The sequence below is a fragment of the Dipteris shenzhenensis genome, chromosome 29, assembly GCF_047967505.1.
Source record: "Dipteris shenzhenensis isolate YYH24624 ecotype China chromosome 29, Dip_SZ_1.0, whole genome shotgun sequence".
NCBI classification, from domain to species: Eukaryota; Viridiplantae; Streptophyta; class Polypodiopsida; order Gleicheniales; family Dipteridaceae; genus Dipteris; species Dipteris shenzhenensis.
Window position 1 is genome coordinate 27740465 of NC_141624.1, and position 23475 is coordinate 27763939.

General features: G+C 44.0%; 1 protein-coding gene across 1 annotated transcript; it reads right to left on the reverse strand.

Moving 5' to 3' along the window:
* Positions 1-912: 912 nt before the first annotated feature.
* LOC147882662 (calcium-transporting ATPase, endoplasmic reticulum-type-like) lies at positions 913-21232 on the reverse strand. Its single transcript, XM_087400999.1, has 8 exons — positions 19382-21232; positions 18804-18906; positions 18594-18715; positions 12169-12447; positions 11687-12070; positions 3147-3256; positions 2052-2280; positions 913-1964 (listed from the first exon to the last, which is right to left on the reverse strand). Exons 1-8 carry the CDS (start codon positions 20786-20788, stop codon positions 1395-1397), a joined length of 3204 nt encoding a protein of 1067 aa, XP_087257125.1. The 5' UTR covers positions 20789-21232; the 3' UTR covers positions 913-1394.
* Positions 21233-23475: the final 2243 nt, after the last annotated feature.

Genomic DNA, 23475 nt, shown 5'->3' on the forward strand with positions numbered 1-23475 from the left:
GACAATTTAGAATAGAAAATAGAGGAAGCCATATAAGATTGCATGGATTCTGTGACAATGACTATGCAAGAGATCATAGAACAAGAGATCCACACAAGGATATATATTTTTCCTTGGTTAGGAAACAATATGATGCTTATCAAACAAACATCTAACTCTCTCTTGAAACATGATATATAGCACTTGGCTCACAAGGCTATCATTAGAAATAGACTACATCAATGACATCATCTTGGTTTGTAGAAAGTACTTGTTTACCTTCTTAGGAACTACCAAAGGAATCTTGTTTAGAGTTTGCTCACACATGATGAGAGACTTTTCGAAACTTTTGCTATTTGCAAGTCAGCATGTTCACATGCATGATTGTTTTTTAAATTGGTTCACAACTGGTTGCAAGGTGAGCCCCTCCTTCCAAGCGGGGCTTAAGTGGCAACTAGGCATCATCATTGGCTCCTACCTCTTATAGCCACCACCTTGCCACAGATTTTCCATAAAGACAATATAATTTTTCACCATTTGTCCCTGTTTGGTTTCTTACTAAACTTGCAAGTTATCGAATGTAAAATCCAGTAGAGTTGTGAACCGAGTTTGCAAGCATTTTAATTGCCCCAAACAACCCTCGGTTTCAAATCACGCCGAGTTAAATGAAAAGGCTCTTAGAAGTGATTGTTCTTGTTTAAAATAGTATAGTGTCAAGTGCATGCACCCAACTATTCATGAGGGTATGCATATAGATGGTTGCATGCGTACACATTACCAACACTCTAAGGCTATGTATATGCACACCTATGTGTAAATGTCTAACTAGGTTGAGTACACAATGTGTGTCCCCAAGGTTAGTACACATGTAGCACACGTGGACTTTATTGGACACATGTATATTGCATATATTGTAATATGAATTTTGTGTAGTTATATACATGAATCCATTTAGTGCAGGAACACATTCATCAATGTGGATATGTGCATGGATAAATTCATAGAGTCAATGCACATACTTGACCTTAGTGCACGCATGCGCACACATGAATCAATGTGCATGGGTTTTTGCATCCTTGTACAAATGCACATGTGAATGTGTACTCGTGTACATACACACCTATGGACGAGTTCAAAAAGGTTTATACGTAGTGTGCATGAACCCTTGTATACTTGAATGTATGTGTACACCTAGTGTACCCAACACCATCTTAGGCCGACATTATGGGTGGATAAGCAATCCAAATCAGCCACTAAAGCAACAGACCAGCAGATTCTGGGAAATATAAAGCGAGCAATCCTCTGTAAGACAAATGTGCAACAGAAAGGCAGCATCTTTGCAGCCCTTTACCAGCACTTCATCTTAACACCCACTCTTGAATAAAAGATCCTTCGAAGCTCCCCCACCCGTAACCCTAAGCCGTTTTCAACTTTCTGGCCTTCTGTTCTGAGGCTGACATTCTTCTGCCAATGAACTTGAAGAATTCGTCAATCAATATTACTGGTAACGACACCACAAGAACCAAAAGCCACTCATTCAAGCTAAGTGGTACTATCCCGAAGATCTTGGACAGGAAGGGTACATAGAGGATCATAAAATGAAGCCCAAAAGAGAGAGACATCGCCAGAAGAAGATATGGATTCACCCATGGGCGCATAACAAGAAGACTAGTATCCTCTGACAGAGCATTCAATGAATTGAGCATCTCAATCGCAACTAGAACTGAGAGAGAAAGTGTCATTGCTTTTACTTTTCCAGTAGTAAAATATTCACATGGATTCTCAAAACTGATTTCTTTTGAGCCTGCAGTGAAGCTGTTCGCTGAGAAGCCTTCCCAAGTAGGACATTCACCCCAACTCGCCAATTTCTCAAAGGGAATAATGGTATGACCATCGGCTGATAAATCAATCCCTAGAAAGCTTGGACGAGTATACCAAATAGCAAACACGCCTACTGTTGCCACTCCAACATATAGGCCAATAACCTGCACAGACACGCAGCAACAAACATCAGTCTTACTCTATGACAATGCTTGCATAAAAATGTCTGCTAGCAAAGCCTGATTCCATACCAGATAACGAAGAAATACATAGGGACTTATAAGAGCATCATCACTCTTCCTCGGTGGTTTCTTCATTATGTCTATATCAGGAGGATTAAAACCCAGGGCAGTAGCTGGAGGCCCATCAGTAACTAAATTGACCCATAAAAGCTGTACAGGAATAAGCCCTTCTGGCATGCCTAGAGCAGCAGTCAAAAATATCGACGCTACCTCACCCATGTTTGAAGAAATCATGTACCTGCATATCCACAAATAACAGATTGCTATAGAGATGAGGTCATTCTACAATATGCAATCAAAAATTGCAAATAATTTTGCAAAACACAGTTCAAGAGATATTTACACAACCCTCACAAACCAACAAAATGCTATTGTAAAAGGTTCATATGAGAAGACTGCCAGTGTCCAACTGGCACAATGACTTTCGCAGTCCACATGCAAAGCTGGCACACATCTGGACAGAAAATAACTTGAATGCACGATGAGGTGCTAACCACATCAGTCATCTACACAGCATAGTATGCTAAGTTCCTCTCACTCCTCCCCAATGCAGACTCTAACAAGATGAAAGACAGCAATAGAGAGAGGAACTAATAAAAGTTCCATATGAATTATTGAATCTTGATACAGCTTGATTATTGAATTGGTAGCCATATAGCTTATGAATGCCCCCACCTCCTACCAATGTGCATGAGTGGCCACATCTGGTGGCTAGAATGTCCCATAGGGGCATGCAGGGAAAGGAATCCTCGCAATTGCATTCAAAAACCTCCATCATACGAAGCAACATTGTAAGTGCAAGTCACAAGCATGAGGTTATGACCACTTTTGTATTTATCATCTATAAGCAAAGCAAATAGCTGAGTTGCTTCTATCACTCCTCCAATAAGGACATGACAAAGGCTAGAATGCAGAAATGAGCATAGATCCAAGAAATAAATACTCAAGCATAAAATTTTTCATCAGAAAGCAGAGCAGCATATCCAGCATGCAATCCTTCAACTATCATACAAGGTTTCTGTCTCATTCATTACCAAGTTCAGTAGCACATTTTGCAACGCTCATTTAAGAAACAAAGCACTGTAAAGGGAAGTGAAAAAAGACCGAATGAAAGCTTTCATGTTGTTGTAGATAGAGCGGCCTTCCGCAACAGCAGAGACAATGCTACTGAAATTATCATCAGCTAAAACCATATCAGCTGCCTCCTTAGCCACCTGCAGAAACACAACAAATTCCAACATGACCATGTGTAAAGCTTCATAGTCAGCGTTCTAATGTCTAAAAAAGAATCAATTCATGCAGTATAAGCTCGGGTTAGGGTTTACATGTTTGCAAAATACCACATTTGGGATCCTCCAAGAAACTGTATGATTTTGTATTTGTAATCTTGCAATTCTTCAAAATAAGGGTGTGTCGGGCATGGCATCCCCTTCTTGTAAACCATCTAGTGTATTATCCTATTATCTAAATCCTGAAGTTTATGGATGCTATGCTCCTGTGTGCTATATACATTGAAAACGTCTTCTTCCCCCCCCCCCTTTTTTTTCTCCTTTATTTTCTTTACGTTGAAAACTTACGATTTTACTTCTAAAATTCAAAGGTAACTATTGTGATGACATGCCATCAACCAAGAACCTCCTTATGAAGTCTCGTCATATAGAAATGAAAGCACTCAATAGGAGGAAAATATGTTACATCCTTTGCTACAAAACGTCTTTCCATGATTAAATAAATTTTAAAGTGCAGACAGCTTGAGATGACATGCGCTTAGCAGCCATATTTACTGTGGTTTTCCTTTCACAGCATGGGCATGAGACCGTCTCAATCCCAGGCCAAGGAGTGGAGCTCAATGGAAACTAGGTTGCAGGTTGATATCTCTAGTGTGTTATGAAGACCTTGGTGGGAGCCTCTACTCCATGAGGGCCTCACAACATCTCATTCCTACTTGCATCATCAGTACGCATAAGCAAGCACAGACCATACCTGAAGATGCTAAACACAAAGTGGATTCAACAAGAGGACAATACCTCCTACAATCCCAAATCATTGCAGAGTTGTAAGCAGGGATTCACTATATTTGAGAGCTTGCATTAGCCAATGACTAATAGCAAATGCTTAAAGGTCTTGAGAAAGAACTATACTAGCTACAAAGCATTTCTACCATATGAGCTTTAATTGAAGCAGTTACTTCCAAATCTACATTGCAAGAAACAGGAAGACTCTGGAAACCTCCACACTGAATTGAGATTGAGTACAGATTCATCTTTCCGATTTTCATAGCTAGAGCTGGCAATCAAAGGTCCAATTGTAGGACCCTTTAGAAGGGTTCAGTGTTACTTTACAACTACCCCCAATGTACGTGTGCCCTTGGGATAAGGGCAGCCCCTAGGTGAGTTTATGTATATAAGCTGAGGGCTCGTATGTGGGGATCCCTCAGTGTTACGCTCTAGCCGAGGTAGCATGACCTCATAAGAATCAGTCGACATTTCCCTTAAAGGATCTATGTTTGTAATTATTTGTTTGCGCTTCATGTAAATGATCGGGAGGGAATTAACGTCAAGGTCCTAGGTGAGGGTTGATAGCACCAGACTAGGTGGATCTAAGGCTAAGGGCCTAATGCAAGGAATGTGCCTAGGGGCAAAGGATATTAAAGCATCCCAAGAGAGGGGTGAAATGTTGCATTAGGAAGGCCCTATGATGATGACATGTGGCATCTAGATCCATCTAGGGAGATGGGGCCTGTTGAAGCTAGAGAGAGAAGAGAATGAATTATTCATGTATGCTTTAGGAATTCGAATTTTCTCTGTCAGCTCTCATGCTTCAGCAAGGTTGGCTGGGAGGAAAGATATGGTGCTATTCCTGTGATTTGCATTAGGAATAGAGAATGTAGTTAACAATTGGTATCAGAGCTCCAGGAAGAGACCAAGGGAAGGGGTTTGTGAGCTGTGATGAAAGCTACGAACGGTTTATTGTTAGTTGCTATCAGTTGAAGGGCGTATCACTTGATCGTTGGTAGCGGACGGCAGACGTGGAGCGTAGGTGTGACGAATTTACTACGTGTGACGCCCAACGGAGAAACAGTCAAGGGGCTCGTGACCTCCACACGACGGGCAGATTTGATCGGCGCTAACCTGCGACATGATACGTGAACAGTCCACGTAACGTGATCGACGAATTGTGGAAGGGTTGTTGCCCGTGACGACGAACAGCAGGGCCTGGGGACAACGTGGTGGCTGAGCTCGTATTACGAGAGACCTTCGAAGCAATTCGTGGGTGTGGACGTTATCATGGAATAACCCGTGAGCAAGGTGTTGGCGCTGCCCGTGGTCTACGACGGAAACAGTGATACGTGTTACGGGAGGCCTTCGATGAGATTCGTGAATGAGCGACGCGCAGGCAGGATTACGGAGATTATGGGGAGCTTGTAAAAAAAAAAAATGTTTCGTCACTTCGTCATATCTCCCGCTATCTGGCTACGGGTCTGGCTGGCCCGTAATAGTTTTTGACCTGCTTCCCTGGCGCACTTACGGTCAAAGCTCTCCAACGCCACGCAGGCAGCTCGTAAGCTGAGATTGGATCGACGCTCAAGTAAAGCTCTAGGCTGAAGACTTGTCGCAGGAGCGTAGGGGCTTGAACGATGTGGAGCTGAGACAGATTCCCTCAGACAGATTTAGACCAGGGAGCACTTTACTCATTTTCCCTTTTGTTCTGTCATTCCTGTTTTGTCAGAAACAGATTAGGCATTTGTGGTTGTAGCAGTGTTTGCAGTTTACGATGCTATAGCAGGGACAGATTATGCTTGAGATTATGCCTGTGTGCTTTAGTCAGAGTTAGTATGCAGGAAATTCCCTAGTATAGGGAAAAGCGGGATTGGATATATGCATGTGTAAAATGCCCTAGTCAGTGTGCATGTGTGATTGCAGGTATTCCCTAGTATAGGGAATTGTGTCAGAGTGTCAGTACACTGAATTGTGTCAGTTTGTAAATACAATGTTTAGCGGTGTTTTTTAAAAAAAAACAAACAAACAAACAAAACAAAATAAAACACCCATTGAACTAAATGGAAGCAAAAGAAGGGGCTTCCAGGAGGGACCCTGGTGAGTCAGGAGTCCGGCCGACCCAGCAGGTGTCGCGCCCAGGAGCTCACACCTTATTTGGCAGGATTGCATTGCTTTAAGATGCCTTGCAGCAGTTATTAGTGCAACAGTTACAGGCCAATGCAAGGCAATCTGAACTTAGAAGAGTAATACATAGTACGTCTGCCAGACCTTCTCGAGATGAGAAGGGAAAGGCTCCAATGGAACCGGAGTCTAGTGTCCATACGGTCGAGCCTAGGAAGGCTAAAGTACCAAATATTGCCAATTACAGGCCAGAAAAGTATTCTGGTCGGATGAACGACCGTAGTTCTGATGTCATTGAGACCTGGTTACACAAATGGGACGAGGCGTTCGCCATTTGTGAAATCAGAAATGACATCAAGAAGATCCGCGAAGCCACCCACATATTTAGTGAGGCAGCGGATCGGTGGTGGATTAAACAACAAAAAGATGGTATAGCATCCACTACCTGGGAGGGGGTTTAAAAGAGAATTCAAGAAACACTTCTTACCTCCTGACGAAGCATCCCGAGCTTGGGATCAGTATAGGAACCTTCGTCAGAGAAATTTGTCAGTGGCAGAATACACTGATAAGTTTCGAGAGAGTGTAATGAAGGTTGATGAACCCCTACCTCAATCAATCCAAGTGAAAGATTTCATATTTGGATTGAATGATCGAATAAAAATGGAAGTTCGGGCTAAGTACGCGAACATGTTAGATGATGCAATAGCCAAAGCCTTGAGCTATGAAGATGCCAAGGGCAGCAGGCCAAGTGGGTTTGCACAGGTCGGAACCCAATATGGGTATCCGAAGAAATCTGGGTTTAAGAAGAAATGGATTAGTAAAGGGAGTGGTTCTCAGCCGAGTGGTCAAGCCAAGCAGGCGAAACTAGCTGAAACTCCTAAATCAAGTACCACCATTGGAGTGAAAAGGAAAGTAACCCCAATGGCAGCCCGGGCTTGATCTAAGTCTCCCTTAAACCCAGAACAAAGAGAAAAAGCGAGGAGAGAAGGCTTGTGTTTTGGATGCCTTCAGCCTCATCGGTGGAAGGATTGTCCACGGAATAAAGATCGTCGGATGGCTGAGATGGTGGTCTCAGAATGCGACGTGGAAATGGAGGGAAGTCCCAGAGCGAAAGAGATGCAGATTCAGCTAGCGGGATCTTCTCATAGGTCAGTACCTTGTTTGTTATGTGTGTCTATTGCTAAGCTAGTAACGAGTGCACCTGATAACATCCTATCTAAGCCCGCAGGAACGGGGTATACAGCCTTTAATGATACGGAGTTAATTAAAATGAAAGGGCAAGTGGCCAATCATGATGTCATTGTGTTATTTGACTCGGCGTCAACTCACAATGTGATTAACTCCAAGCTCGTGAAAAGGCTGAAATTAAAGACAAGTCCATCTGACTATGCGTATACAGTCAGGATGGCGGATGGAAGTTCAACTGAAGTATGGGACCAAAGGGTTACCTAGTTAGAGCTTTGTATTCAGGACTATGCTAAGAAGCTTGATTTTGAAATGACCAAGCTTGCTCATGCAGATATAGCCCTGGGTATGGCGTGGCATTCTAGGAAGAATCCAGCCATTGATTGGAAAAAGCACGTATATCAATTCAAGATGAATGATGTGCTTTATGTCTTGCGAGGTGAGAAAGATATACCTCAGGGACCGTTGGTTTCCGTGATGGAAATCCGAAAAGCTCAAGAAGAGTTTTTATTCCTTTGCACAGCATCGGTAGAGCCGGTTGATGATTCTTCGGCTAGCACTGATGTTACGCAAAGTGGTAAGATGGCCAAGCTGGCTAATCTTATAACAGAGGAGTTCTCTGAATGTTTTAGGGATAAACTACCTTATGGGTTACCTCCAGAGCGGAATGTTCAGCATAAGATTGAGCTGATCCCGGGGGCAAAACCTGTAAATAGACCTCCCTATAGAATGAGTTTTACTGAAGAGACGGAGGTGCGTAGGCAACTGGAAGAATACCTCAAGTTGAGACAGATTCAACCAAGTTTCTTACCTTTTGCTTCGCCAGTGATATTAAAGAAGAAAAAGGATGATACGTTTCGCCTCTGTATAGATTACAGAGCATTGAATAATATCACTGTTAAGCACAGGTATCCGATGGCTCGGATTGATGATTTGCTAGATGCATTACATGGAGCCGTGATTTTCAGCAAGATAGATCTTAAGTGTGGCTACCATCAGATCCGGATTAGAGCCGAGGATGTGCATAAAACCGCTTTCAGAAGCAGGTTTGGTCATTATGAGTTTTTGGTAATGCCCTTCGGACTTACCAATGCTCCAGCGACATTCGTCATGCTTATGAACGATTTACTACGTCCGTATATCGGAAAGTTTGTAGTACATTTTATTGACGATATTCTAGTCTTCAGTAAAAGTATTACTGAGCATCGTGAACACTTGAGAATAGTGTTCAGTACTTTGAAGAAAGCTAGTCTTTATGTAAATAAAAAGAAAACTATATTGTGTATGGTTAGGCTTGAATATTTAGGATTCATAATTACTCCAGAGGGAGTAGAAATGGATCCGAAGAAAGTGGCTGCGTTACTGACTTGGCCAATCCCTCAGAGTCTGACCGCGTTGCAATCATTCTTGCGATTTGTCCAATTTTATAGAAGGCATATCAAAGGATATTCTGAAATAGTATCGCCATTGACTGATCTGACCTCAGATAAAGTACCTTTTATATGGGGACAGAATCAACAAGAAAGTTTTAACACCATAAAACAAGCTGTGGTCACAGGACCGGTGTTAAAAATAGTTGATCCCCAGAAACCGTTGTTCCTGGAAACCGATGCAAGTGGCATTGCGGTAGGAGCAGTCCTCCTTCAAGAGGGAAGGCCAATAGCCTTTGAAAGCAAGAAGCTTTCTCCCTCTCAGAGGAATTGGCCAACTCATGAATTGGAGTTGTATGCTGTTATCCACGCTTTGAAAACATGGAGGCATTATTTATATGGTTCAGAGTTTTATGTGGATGTGGATCATGATACTCTGAAGCATTTTTGTAAATAGCCTGACTTGAGGGGCCGCCAAGCTAGGTGGGCAGACCTCATGCAAGAGTTTAATTTAACGATTCGGTACCGAAGAGGAAAAGATAATAAGGTTGCTGATGCGTTGTCTCGCATTATGCACAATATGAGTTTCACGGTATTAGAGAGTGCTCTAATGACCGAGATCAAAGAAACTCAAAAGGTGGACGAGTTTGTCCAGAGCTTATGGCCTAAGGCTCATGTGTTAAAACCCGAGGAAAATGAAAAGGATGACCTGGCATCCAGAAAAGGCCAAACTTATGCAAGATATACCATAAGGGATGGTATGCTGAAAAGAGATGGCAAGGTGGTAGTACCTAGTCAGAATGATCTCAAGCAGAGAGTCATTCGACAGTGCCATGGTAGCCCATGTGTGGGACATCCCGGAGTCGAGAAGACATATGATCTCGTGAAGCGAGATTTCTTTTGGCCAAAGATGAAAAAGCATATTCATGAATATGTGACACGGTGTTTCTCGTGTCAGGTAAGCAAGGCCGAGCGGGTGAAGCCACCCGGACTTTTACAGCCCTTGGAAGTACCACTAAGTAAGTGGGAGAGCATTTCCATGGACTTTATTGTAGGGCTGCCTACGACACAAGGAGGGTATGATTCTATCCTTGTGGTGGTTGATCGTCTAACCAAGATGGCTCACTTCATTCCAACTAGAGAGTCTGTTAGTGCCCCGCAAGTGGCAGATTTGTTTATTAGACATATATTTCGTCTACATGGATTGCCTAGATCCATAGTGTCAGACAGAGATATCAGATTTACCGGTCATTTTTGGACAGCGGTATTTGAGACACTAAGGACTGAGTTAGGAATGAGTAGTGGGGATCATCCTGAAACGGATGGTCAGATGGAGAGAGTCAACCAGACTTTAGAGGATATGCTGAGGGCATATGTGTCATTGAGGCAACATACATGGGACAAGTGGTTGCCATTGTTAGAGTTTGACTACAATGATAGAAAACATTCCTCTACAAGGTTCAGCCCGTTTGAGCTGAACTATGGTTATAGACCAGCAAATCCAACTATAGTTGGAGTACCTCAGAAAGTGCCTAGTGCCGCGAACTTTATGGTTCAGATGCGGGAGATGCTAGCACTTGCGAGAGCTAATATCCGCCAGGCTATGGATATGGCCAAGGTGTATGCCGATGAAAACCGGTCTATAAGAGTATTTAATGAAGGAGAAAAAGTTTTTCTCAGAGTTCCTTCGCACTCGAAGTCATTAACTTCAGGAGAGTGTGCTAAGTTATCACCTCGATACTGTGGGCCGTGGTTAATTCTAAAGAGAATAGGCAAGGTAGCCTATAAAATAAAATTGCCACAGAGGTGTAAGGTGCACCCGGTTTTTCATGTTTCGCGCTTAAAGAAATTTTTACATACAGGTGACTCACTAATCGAAGGTGTGGTTTTGTTTCAGGAGATAGAGGATAATGCGAGGCGCAAACCAACAAGAATCCTGGACCGAGGAACAATGCAAATACGAAATCGGAAGATACCCACGGTGTTGGTTGCATGGCATGGTCAGCCTCTATCCAAAGCTACCTGGGAATCCGTATACCAGTTGCGGAGAGTGTTCCCAGACTTTATCATCGAGGACGCTGATGTCTGAAGAAGGAAGTAATGTTACGCTCTAGCCGAGGTAGCATGACCTCGGAAGAATCAGTCGACATTTCCCTTAAAGGATCTATGTTTGTAATTATTTGTTTGCGCTTCATGTAAATGATCGGGAGGGAATTAATGTCAAGGTCCTAGGTGAGGGTTGATAGCACCAGACTAGGTGGATCTAAGGCTAAGGGCCTAATGCAAGGAATGTGCCTAGGGACAAAGGATATTAAAGCATCCCAAGAAAGGGGTGAAATGTTGCATTAGGAAGGCCCTATGATGATGACATGTGGCATCTAGATCCATCTAGGGAGATGGGGCTTGTTGAAGCTAGAGAGAGAAGAGAATGAATTATTCACATTTTCTTTGTCAGCTCTCATGCTTCAGCAAGGTTGGCTGGGAGGAAAGATATGGTGCTATTCCCATGATTTGCATTAGGAATAGAGAATGTAGTTAACACTCAAAATACCAGGGCCTACAGCAGGATACCGGGACCTAGAGGAGGTCACGGCTCGGTGCCGAGGGAGATTCTTTAAACTGGATCTTTAAACACGGCTCGGTGCCTCAAGCTCGGAGGGAGATTCTTTAAACTGGAGCTTTGCGGCTCCCCCAATAAGGTCTTACTGATCCTTGGTGGCTTTGCAGAATACAGCTACAGAGTAGATCTTGGATTACACCCAGACATGGGCTTAGCTACACCATGCCTTGGGTGCCCGTTTCTTTAGCTTTCTTGCTGTAAAGTCCACACAGACTTCTGGGAACATGGTCAGCCAATAAGAACTGTGACTCTACATCAATCATCAGAAAGTTGGAGAACAGAAATATATCAGCCAAGAAAATATTCTGTATAAACACTGTCACGCATGCAAAGAAATTCAGAACTTACCTCTGTCCCAGATATTCCCATGGCAACACCAATATCTGCAAGCTTTAAAGCAGGAGCATCATTAACTCCATCTCCAGTCATGGCTACTACTTCACCTAAATCTTTCAGCATGCGAACGATGTCCTGCTTGTGCCTGGGTTCTGCTCGGGAAACAACAAGTCCTCCTTTCTCTGATAATATTTTTTGACGAACATCCTCAGAGAGAGCCATAAATTCTCTTCCAGTGTAACTCTTGGTACTGATATCCACCCCATCACTAAAAACACCGATTTCCCTACAAATTGCCTCAGCTGTTATTTTGTTATCACCTGTAATCACCATAACTCGGATACCTGCATCTTTACATGCACAAATCGCTTCGTGAACCTCTTCACGAGGAGGATCCTGCCAAAGGAACATGAAGGGTTAAAATTTCTTGAGAATCATTTCTCATTAACCATATTTAGGTCCAAAAGTGTCGAAAACAAAGCAAACATGCTTACCCTCAAGCCAACCATGCCCACGAAAATCAAGTTGCTCTCTATCAAAGCATAATTAGCTGGATCTAGAAGCACTTTGTGTGCAGGATGCTCTTCGCCATGATATGAACTAAATTCCCCAAGATCTTCTTTGTAAGCAAAAGCCAAACACCGTAAAGCCTTTGAGCTCATGGTGTTTAGTTTGTCTAAAAGCGATTTTCGAGTTTCACTATTAAGATCCACAACAGAGCCATCAGACAGCTGTATAAATGAGCTTCTCTCCAAAACATTCTCCACAGCCCCCTGTCATAGCAACGCAGGTAAACATTCTGTAAAATATTGTTGCCGTAGAACTGCAGATCAAATTCAGACTTTTTAAGAAACAGACGAGCACCAGGAGATGCTTGACCAAGGTGAGAAATGGTTCTGGGTATGTTAGTGGCTCATTCTAGAGCTTAATTATTGTATTAATCATTTCGAATCCTGTTTACTGCTACAAAAATTGCTGAGGTATTGCTTAATTGGAGAGACTGGAAATATAAAAGGGAACCAGGGGGGAGGGGGGGGTTCAGAACTCAAAACTAAAAAATTGCTAGCTTGGCATAATTTACTCTCAATACTTTTATTCCAAGCATTACAAACAAGTCAACTAAAAGGATATTGTTATATTCTTTGGGGAGTCCCAAAATACACCATGGCCATAAAGATTTCATTGTAACCCAAAACTGGGCATTGTGGAGTAAGAAGGAAATCAAAATAGCATTCCATTCAAATGGCAATAGCACATCAAAAGAACTAAGGAAAAATGCAACTGGAGAACTCAGATACACAAGGAGAGAGACAAAAATGACACGACACTTGGGGACCATGAGGAACCCCACCCACCACGAGATCTTTGACAATTGCCCAATTTGCAGAGGATCATCTCCCTCCATCAAGTCCTCAATCCTTGAAAGCCTGGGCTGCACAACCAAAGCTAGGCTTCTCACCAAGGGGGTGATTTGGTTGTCTCTCTCTCCTTCAGGTTAGCATCAAGGATAACTTGAGGTCATGTAAAGTGGATGGGTGAGTGTAGGTGGTGCTGAGAGATCCTGTGAAGCATGGCATTAATATGATTGGAGATGGCAGCAGAATTTAGGAGCTGTGGGGCAGATGGCAAGTTGCATCAGGCATAGCAACTGCCAAGAACGGTCACAAGCTTATGGTAGTGGTAACATAAAACACAAGGGGGCCATAGGAACAAGGCACGTAGAAATAGCAAGCAGTGAAAGGTGATCCAGGGCTGACAATTGGTAACACTTGGAGAGTTGGGTAAGCAGGTGGAGCTGAAGCAGTCAAGATACGATGCATTGAATGTAGATACCAACACCAAGGCACCAAACTCAGGCTCTGTTTGCTGAACCTCCTGCTATAGACTTCTCCTAGATCACCGCGTGCCTCACACAAGGTTCAGTGGCTCCTCTACGTGAGTCCTCTTACTCACCCTCCTTTCCACCACACTATGGCTCTGCTATGCTGAGGTAGATATTGTGAGAGTGGTGCACGTGCGGAAGCATGAAAAGAGAGAGAGAGAGAGAGTATATAGGCAATAGCAACTGTATTACCAGATAGGGATGCAATCCACAGCCAAGGGACTGAACACAGTGAGGAAGAATGCTCCAGGAATGCCATGAATGGTGGAGGGGGCCTTATACAGCCCCTAGCCAGCCTGGTGGACTAGCCAAAGGGACTGACCAGTTGGTTGGTCCTAACCTGACCCGAGGGTCGGCTGACCCAACCCAAGTAGGGTCAGGTTGGGTCTGGTTCAGCCGACCAGGTGGGGAGCCCAAACTGGGCCCCTGTCCAGCCAATACCCAGGGCCTTTTGACCCAGCTTGCCCTGTCCAAGCCCTAACCTAGCCTATTCATACACCTTACTCCGGGCGGGCACACCCACAAAGAAGCCCTCGCTTACTATGAGATGCCAAACTCTAATAGCCCCTCTATAGCTCATGGAGACCACAATAATCTAAACAAGCAAGCCAATGAAGATGCAACCATGGACCCTCCAGCAGCGCAGCTACTGGATTCACCTCAGAGAGAGCACCAAATAGCATGGATCCTCAAATCATAATGCCACCTCGAATAACAAATGAGACGTCCTCAGCTTAGAATTCCCATGCCAGCCTGCACTGAGTTCCCAATGGGGTATAATGATTTGTGGTACCCACCACGACTTGTATCCTCCGCTGAACACATCACGAACGGGAACTTTGGACAACAAACACCAGTACACATCGTGTACATTGTCTTGCGACGACATCTTTCACAAACCTGCTTTGCTTGCCAAACTTTCAAATGATCGGCGCTATTATTAGCCCGCAGTCCCTCCCACAAGCCCTCTCCGGCTGTGACCCGTGGGGGAGTCCAAAACAAGTTGGCGTAATCCGGAGATCCTAGGCAAGAACTGCCTTGGAACCACCAGACTGAGGAGAAGATGTATCTGACTCTCAATCCTGGTCCTTAGATTTCTTCTTGGACCAACAATCCTTGGCTAGATCCCTCTCTTTCTGCAAGCATAGCAATTGTTACACTTTTTCTTATGCACTGACAAAACCTGGAGTGATCTTGAGCTTTCCTTGGGAGACAATAACAGATTAATCCTCAAGGAGAAATCATCAAAAATCCAACTGACGTGTTGTGACCTGGCACCCAAATGCTCAGGCAGGCATGTTGTAATCCGGAGGAAGTTTGCTGAGAATGAGTGACACCAACTGACTCATAGTGAGGGCATCATGGAGAATCTTGACCTTCATCGGGACAGTTGCATGGAACTCCCTTTGGGGAGCTCGAGACTGTACAATTGTCCTTGCAAGATGACAACACACATTGCCGAATACCTAGCATAGAGGTCCTCAAGTGTAGACCATACCTCAGATGACCAAAGCTGAATGTGCCTTTGAATCCCAATCCTTGAGCTCCTCCTGAAACTCATCCTCCCAGTCAGTATCCAAGTTGATGGAACTTTTGGGACGCTCAGGCCTCCGTTCATAGCCTTGAATGAGCTCCCATAAACTCTTATAGGAGACCCCCTCTGGATCTACCAGGTCATAACGGCCAAACAAAATACAAACTGGTAACATATTGCCACCTGAGTCAGCGGGAACAACTCCTTGTGTCTCGAGGTCCTGCCTCGATAAATGACTCTCTGCTCGGTGCACCTGATCGGTAGGTCCTACTGCCACAAACAAGCAATCAATCCTCCATTTGGATCCGAAAAGCCTGCTGACAACGCATGCCACATGCTACTAAAAGGCTGGAGTATTCATGGTCACAGCCACGTGCTACACGTTCGGGATGCCTCGAGAGCTTCTCGTTCCTCGGCTGTCAACTCCATTCTTCCTCTCTGATCAACTGTCAAAGCCTCAGGCTGACTGTCTGTCATAGGTACAATCGACGAAGCGCTCCTCCTGGTCAAGCACCATGGGGACCAATTCCTCCCTGGTCAACTCAGTCACCCTACCACTGGTGATTAAGGATGAATAGAAGGTCCCTTAATGAGCGGATAACTAGGACAAAAGAGTTATGGCCATGTCCTCTCATGAAATCTACTTCCCCGCCTGGAGCTGAAGTTCCTGTAACTTGTTGATGTACTCCCGCATCGATGAACACTTCTTGGGATCCAACAACCGCATCTGGACCTCCAGTGAAACCCTCTTCATGGGAGAGGTTCGATTATACATGGACGCCAAATGCTCCCATATACTTTCGGCCACTGTCATGTGCTTCACGTGATTAATCACCTGAGGAGTACAGTTAAGAAATATAAATGATCTCAGCTTGGCATTAACACGGTCCTAGAGCTAAACAAGGTCTCGGCCTCCTGCTCCAGGATGCCAAGGTCCTTCACTAGGGGATCTGATCGGGCAACACCTATCAAGATGAAATATGCCAAGTCGTATGACTGTAACACAGACTCCATCATCACCCACCAGATGCTGTAATTAAGCTCATCCAACTGCCGGTCAACGGGAATGTGGGCAACACTATAATTCTAGTCTTGTTCTCTACTATCTAGGTCAAAGTCGCCATGTCGGAGTGAAGAGGACGATGAACAGAAAGAGAAGATGGATGGGATAGGAGGGAATAGAAGATGGAAGAAAGGAGAGGGTTGGAGAAGAGGATGAAGGGGCTGACAGCCCGATGTACCTTCACAGCTCGTTATCCGTCCCTTGATAACACCTCCTCTCTTATCTGAAAACACCCTTCAAAGTCACCCTTTTCTGGACACCCGAATAGTCCACTCTAAACCTCCTCTCTGCGTGCTGGCACAACACTCCCTCCGCTCCTCCAGTCTCAAGCCAACCATGGCTCTGATACCATGTGAGAAGTGCAGCGGAAATGAACAAAAGAGAGAGAGAGAGAGAGAGAGAGAGAGAGAGAGCCACACACACACACACCAAACTGAGAAGGAGAGAAAGGCACAAGAGAACTGCAAGTGATCTTTGGAGAAAACCCTGCTAAAACTGGGGGAAAACCTCTGAACAAACAGGCTGCTCAAGAGCTCAACAACCACGACAAACAGAGGCACAGAGAGTGGATGAGCTGCTCCACACCTCTGCCCTAAGACTCCTCACCAAGGCAAACTGTGCTGCTCCACAAGGCAATGGACTGCAGTGCTATGCTGCTCCTCCAGGTGATGCTCAACAAGTAGAATGGGGGCCTATATATAGGCAGTCCCCCCTGCCTAGTCGGCTATGTAACATGAGGGCCGACCCCTAGTAGTAGGGCCGACCAGCCTAGGTGGGCCGACCCACCAATAGGGCTGCACATGGCCCTATAAATAGGACACGGGGCTGTATCCAGCCAAGGTGGCCGACCTGCAGGGGCCCACCCTATGCTCTCCAGCCCACCTGAGGGTGCCTATAAGGGCACATACATGGAGGGCAGATTGGCCACACCCCTCCTGGGACTCTCCATGGCCACCGTGGCACTGCATGGGCCTGCAAGAGGCACTGGAAAGCAATACCAACCTACTCTTGCGGGGGCAGGCACACCCACAACACAGGCTCTCTCTCTCTACGCTACCCTCACTCAGTAGGCAAGCACACCCACAAGCAAGGCCCTCTCTCTCTAGGTGACATCTGAAGATGTTGACCTCTAACACACTCATCCGAGCCGCAACATGGACAAAAACTTCATAAGGTGAAATTTGCATGTCTGCTAATACGGCAGAAGCATATACCTAGATGACTCGAGGAACATACCCAAACTCATCCTCTAAAAACACAACATATTGCAGTTTCAATCTCATGATAGTCACTCATAAGGTTGAAAACCATAAACTCCATCACACATAGCAGGGACTAGCTACTATGACATCCCCACTGACGTCATCAGCGCCCAACGGTGGGTGTATACTATAGTATAAACATATGCTCTCACACATACGAACCACACACCCACACATACTTGAGCATCCATTTATACAAAGTCTTCGTACTGAGTTTCTATCGGCACTCTGGAGGTGAAGGGCAGACTCAGCAATGACGAAGGCTAGCACTAAAGGGGAAAGCTAATCAAAAAGTAGTCCAAAATCTCTTCATTCAAGCTACAACTGCTTGTGAAGACTAAACAGGCAGTGTAATTCAAGCTCTGCTTCTGTAACAGAATGTCCACACAACTGCAGTGTCTTACTCGATTTGTCAACAAAAACAGCTATACTAAACTCATTAACTAATGTAACACAAAAAATTGCCTCGACATGTATGTCACATTCAGATGAAAAATGGGCAGATGTCTAGACAGCAAGAAACATTGCTGAGTTTTACACATTCCTAAACGGCTCTCTGTACAGATTAGAAAATACTACTCACATCCATGATGTGACAAAGTGGATCAATATCCAAATGAAGGCATGTGTGACTACCAACATTGTCTAGATGTATGTGCATGTGCACGCACATGTCTATGTGTGTGTGCACAGGGCACACTGAAAACAGAGGCTATTAGCGTTTGTTAAAGACCACAAGGGTCTATAAGACCAAACAGTATGTAAAATATACGTCACCTCCACAAAAGAGATTGCCTCAATACTCAAAGTCATGCTAAAAGTTTGCACCTGTCACCTCTAGAGAAGGGATAGCCCAAGAGGAAGAAAGGGGAGGCCACTCTGTGTGTGTGCAAGCGGGTTTTGAAAGAAAGTAAGTTATATAAATGTCCAAAATGACCTATGAGACCAAATGATAAGTACAACTGATCTATATTTATCTTGTCGTGAATAAAACAAAAGGGAAAAAATAGTAAAAGCAAAAGCTATATCTAGACTAGAATCTGTGTGTACAAGGAGTCCCTGGCTCTCATACAGCCCTACTATATCCAGCATGGGATTGTGGGGGAGAGGGGAGGAACCGGGGGGGGGGGGGGGGTGCGGGGGAGCGTTAATATATAATGTATGAGAGAGAGAGAGACCTTTACTAATAGTTTATTTTTTCCACTTTGACTTCGTGCAATTACACCCATTGACTTCCTAATACGATCGAATTCCAGCAAAGCAACCTTTTCAACTCTTTGGCAATACCAATCACAACAGCCTGCATCAACAAAATCAAATTAAGAAAATATATAAAGAAATCAAATCCAAGAATATCAAATTGACAGCTTACTCAAACCATTACACACCAAGCTTGACGACTAGGTAATCCAATGAATGATCAATCAAGTCCTCCTTCCTGATCTTCTTCAAGGCCCCCAACTCTGGCACTCCCATCTTCTCAACCAGCACCTTCACATATCACAAGATGTGACACAATTAAGTAAAGAAAAAACAAATAAGCCAAGTGCAAAGCATTCAACACACAGCCATCTTTTCAAGCACAACTTTGCATAGCAACAAATGACAATCCAGTTAGACAAGAATCAGCAGCAAAACAGATGACTATATGTAGCACTGACGTTATGGAAACTTCATGAGAGTCCACTCAACAAGACCACAAGGTTCATCCTTGAAGGGTAAATCAAGACCTTAAAATTTCCAAAGACAACAAATGAATCTACAGAAATGAAGCCTGGACACATCTACCACGCAATAGCTCAATCCTTGAACGGCATAGACACCTTGGCATACTTAAACAAACAGGATACACCACCCCTCACCTTGCACCTTAAAAATAGATTGAAGACAAAAACAAGGAGATATCAAGAAGCATCTTATTTCTGCAGATAAGCCCATACTGAGTACTGCAAGCCTTTAAAAATACCTTTAAAGCCGCCTCTGTAGGGATGCCAATGGCCCGAAACTGATGATCTGCAAAGGCAACACCTGCTTCGTTGCTTACTGCAGCAATACCAGCATCGTTACATATTGATGCAACCTCGGCAATGGTTTGGAGATTTGGATCCAGACCTTCCAAACCTATAATCTTTCCAACAGATGGATCATAGGTTGTGCCTTCTACAAAGAAGTCACGGACAGCCCCAGCATTGGCACCCATGGCAACCATCTCCATGACAGCCATTTGATTAGTCGTAAGAGTACCAGTCTTGTCAGAACATATAACGGTAGTGCAGCCTAACGTCTCAACGCTTGGAAGTTTGCGCACTATGGCATTTTTTTGAGCCATTTTGCGAGTGCCCAATGCTAAACAAGTTGTAATTACTGCCGGTAAACCCTCAGGAATAGCAGCAACAGCTAATGCAACAGCAATTTTGAAGTAATAGGTGCATTTCTCAAAAGAGAATTTTATGTTCGTCGGCCAGTTGTCAACGATTTCCCAAGACAGAAAATACTTGTAATTAATAATCCAAACCAACAGGCAAATGACTCCGATGACCACAGTCAGCCGTTCCCCAAATTGGTCCAGCTTCTTTTTTAGAGGAGTGTCTTCGTCTTGCATAGAGGCATCTTGAATTTGTGCCTGGATTTTTCCTATCTCGGTGTCCATGCCAGTAGCGATGACAATGCAGACAGCACAACCGTTTACTACCGTGGTTCCAGCAAAACAAACACACTCTTTTCCTTGTAATTCCACATCATCGTGCTCGACCTGATGGTTTGTTTTATTTACTGCCATACTTTCACCAGTCAGCGAGCTTTGCTCTACTCTAATAGTGGAGGTTTTCAGAAAAGCCACTCGCATGTCGGCAGGTACTTTGTCTCCTACCCTGAGCTCCACTATGTCACCAGGAACAAGTTCCTTAGCAGGAAGGTGGGACATGTACGCCCCATTTCTCAGTACCTTCGCATGCTCCGACTGCATTTCTTTAAGAGCTTCCAAAGCTCGTTCAGCGTTGGACTCCTGCCATACCCCTACAATTGCATTGAGAATGAGAATCGTGAGGATAACCAATGGCTCCACGTACGCCGTAACGTCGATGCTCCCGTTTTCATGGCCCTCGAAATAGGCCAGGGCAAAAGAGACGACCGCAACAACCAGGAGGATTTTCACTAGCATGTCATCGAATTGCTCCAAGACCAACTTCCAGAGAGGGTGGGGGGGGTGCTTCTCCAGCTCATTGAATCCATATTGCTTGCGCCGCCGCTCGACTTCGGCCTTTGACAAGCCTTTGGAGACCTTAACGTCGAAGTGCGTGGCAACTTCTTGGACGGATCTGGACCAGGCAGGGTAAAAGGGCCGTGGAGGAGGAGGAAAGGTATTGGAAACCATGGCGGAGGAGGGGAGGAGAGAGAGTTAAGCCATGAAAGCAAGAATTGGGGAGCAGGATGGGCGGAAATGAGCAGAATTTGAGCAGAAACGAGCAGAATTGGAGCAGAAATGAACAGAATTGAGCAGAAATGAGCTCGAATTCAGACAGAAATAGCGAAGATGAAGATCAAAAACAATGTGAATCGATCGGAAGCAAGGAATTCTTGCAATCGACGATAGATTTCTTGAGACGTGATTCTGGTCGACCTGATATTAGGCCTTAAAGTCGTGAACGTCGCTGCGTAGTTCAGCCCCAAACGCCATAAATCCTTAAGACTGACTTAGCCCGAAGCTTCCTAGAAACTCACCGACGGCTTCGAATCTTAAATTTTATGTTATTTAATGTCTCCACCCCCGAGGTGCCGGTGCTGATCTCACTCCCCCCGCGCCCTCTAATAAGTTGACCGTGACTCACAAGCTAGGCATCTATGCCCCCGCTCCCTCCCGCCCCTTCGTCGCCAACGCAAACTAAGGCCTCACTTAAGCATCTGTGTTTCATCACGCAGCTCGTTCAAGCAACGAACCCCAAAGTATCGTAGCCGCTCCATGAGACGGTCCCTATCTAGCCACCCCTTTCCTTCCTGTTTTCGCCAGTCCGCTTCACCTCTTCCCGATGTGCTTGCACGTTGCTACCCAAGTTTCACATCTAGCGTGCGCGTGTGCGTTCGATCGCCCAAACGTCTACTCAATCATGCGTATAACCTATTTGTCATACAGATCCTCAACAAAAATGTTTAGGGCACCACAGATCTGCCGCACACCAGAAACCCCCAAATGCCAATTTCACTCATTATTATATAATCTATTTGTCGTACAAATGCTCAACAAAAATGTATAGGTGTATATGGTACCACATACTACCCCACACCACTTGCCCTTGGGCTAGGGCATGCAAGAGAGTTTCGTGAATCACAAGCAAGTGAATATGTAATTTCAATCCCCAAATGGCTCCTCACTCATGTATATAATTTATTTGTCGTACAAGATGCTCAACAAAAATGTAGATGTTTATAAGGCACCACAAATCTACTGCACACCACTTGCCCCTCTGTTAGGGCATGCAAAAGAGTTTTGTGAATCACAATAAAGTGCATGTACACAAGGAAATTGTGGATTTTCTAAACAAGCACACATTGATACACATGTTATCTAAACATTCATATACGACTCTTCTCAACTTATTTTCCCTCACTAAAACTTGCTAGCCACATGATACATAATTTGTCATCTCCTAGCATCCCATGCATACTTGTAAGATTTTGTAGCCAAGTAGTCATCTCCTAGCACCTCCAAGGTTATTTGCAAGATTCCATAGCAAAATCCTTATTTAATAACTTAGATTTCAAGCGCAAACAAGGGTCACTCACAAGGATGTTTATTCCCTTTCAAGGCAAAGTTATAATTTTTGGAGGAGGGGATTACACTAAACTCCCTATTCTCATTGCTTGGGTCATCTTTGTTGTGATGATCAAGTGGCCATGGTCTTCTAAAACATCCCAATTATAAGTTAGTGCATTTCGTATCCTTTTGATCACCTTATGTTTCCTCAATTATTTACTACATTTTTCATGTGATTTGGTTGTTTAAATTTTCCAATATACTTTTATTTATCATCAGTAGACACTTTGTGTACTACTCCCAAGAACTTCTTGAAAGTATTATTTGCATGTTCATAGACATGTCTAAATTTTGTTTAGGAAGATTACATGATGTGAGATGCATTGATTTTTCACCCAAACACATTAATACATCCTCATGTCAATTCAAAAAATGTATGATTTTTCAATTAATATTTCAAAATCTAAAGTTTGAATATAGAGCTTGGGAAATGGAGATCATATTCTAACCAAGGTTTTATCTCATGTCCATTTTTAAGTGCAAAATCCAAGTAATTAGTAGCTTCAAAATCTAAAATTTGAATGTAGACTTTGGGAAATGGAGATCCTAATCCTCAACCAAGATTTTAATTGTGTCCATTTTTTCATGCAAAAATCAAGGGGAGAACACATAACTTGTATACATAACATCTAAATGACATATGCATAGCCACTCCTACCTCACACCCCCCTTATGACTATATACAGTGTAGGCCCAAAGCCTAAACAAAAACGTATACATGGATGCAACCACTTCAATCTTTAAGTCTGTTCTAATCATCGTGTTCTACATGCATATTGTTGACTTTTTTTTTTTAATGCCAGATATATTATGGAGTGGTCAGCCCAGCCAAAAAAGGACCTATACAAAAATTGGCCTAGAGTGGACAAAGCGTCCAGGGCCTGCGTTGCAAGCAACCTATTTCTTGATGAAGAACCACCAAATTTCCAAAAGGGCTCTGTTGAGGACTGGCTCCTTCAAGTGCAGAACTAGACTAAAGCTGTGGACTAAAGTCTCAAAGGTTGGATCCCACTAATCCCTTAATCGCTTGGACTCGCCCTCCTAAGCAATGCTTTTCTTGAAAATCTAAGTGTTACAGGTCTCCCAAATAGCAAGAAAAATAACACCCTTACGTATGCCCAACCAGCAGTAGCTAGGGTTGAAGGCATTCCAGACGTATCACCCACCAGGGGCACCTTCTAATGGCCCTAGATATTAAACTTGGACATCAGCTCTGAGTCCTATATAGCCTGCCGCTCTAGGCTGTGCCA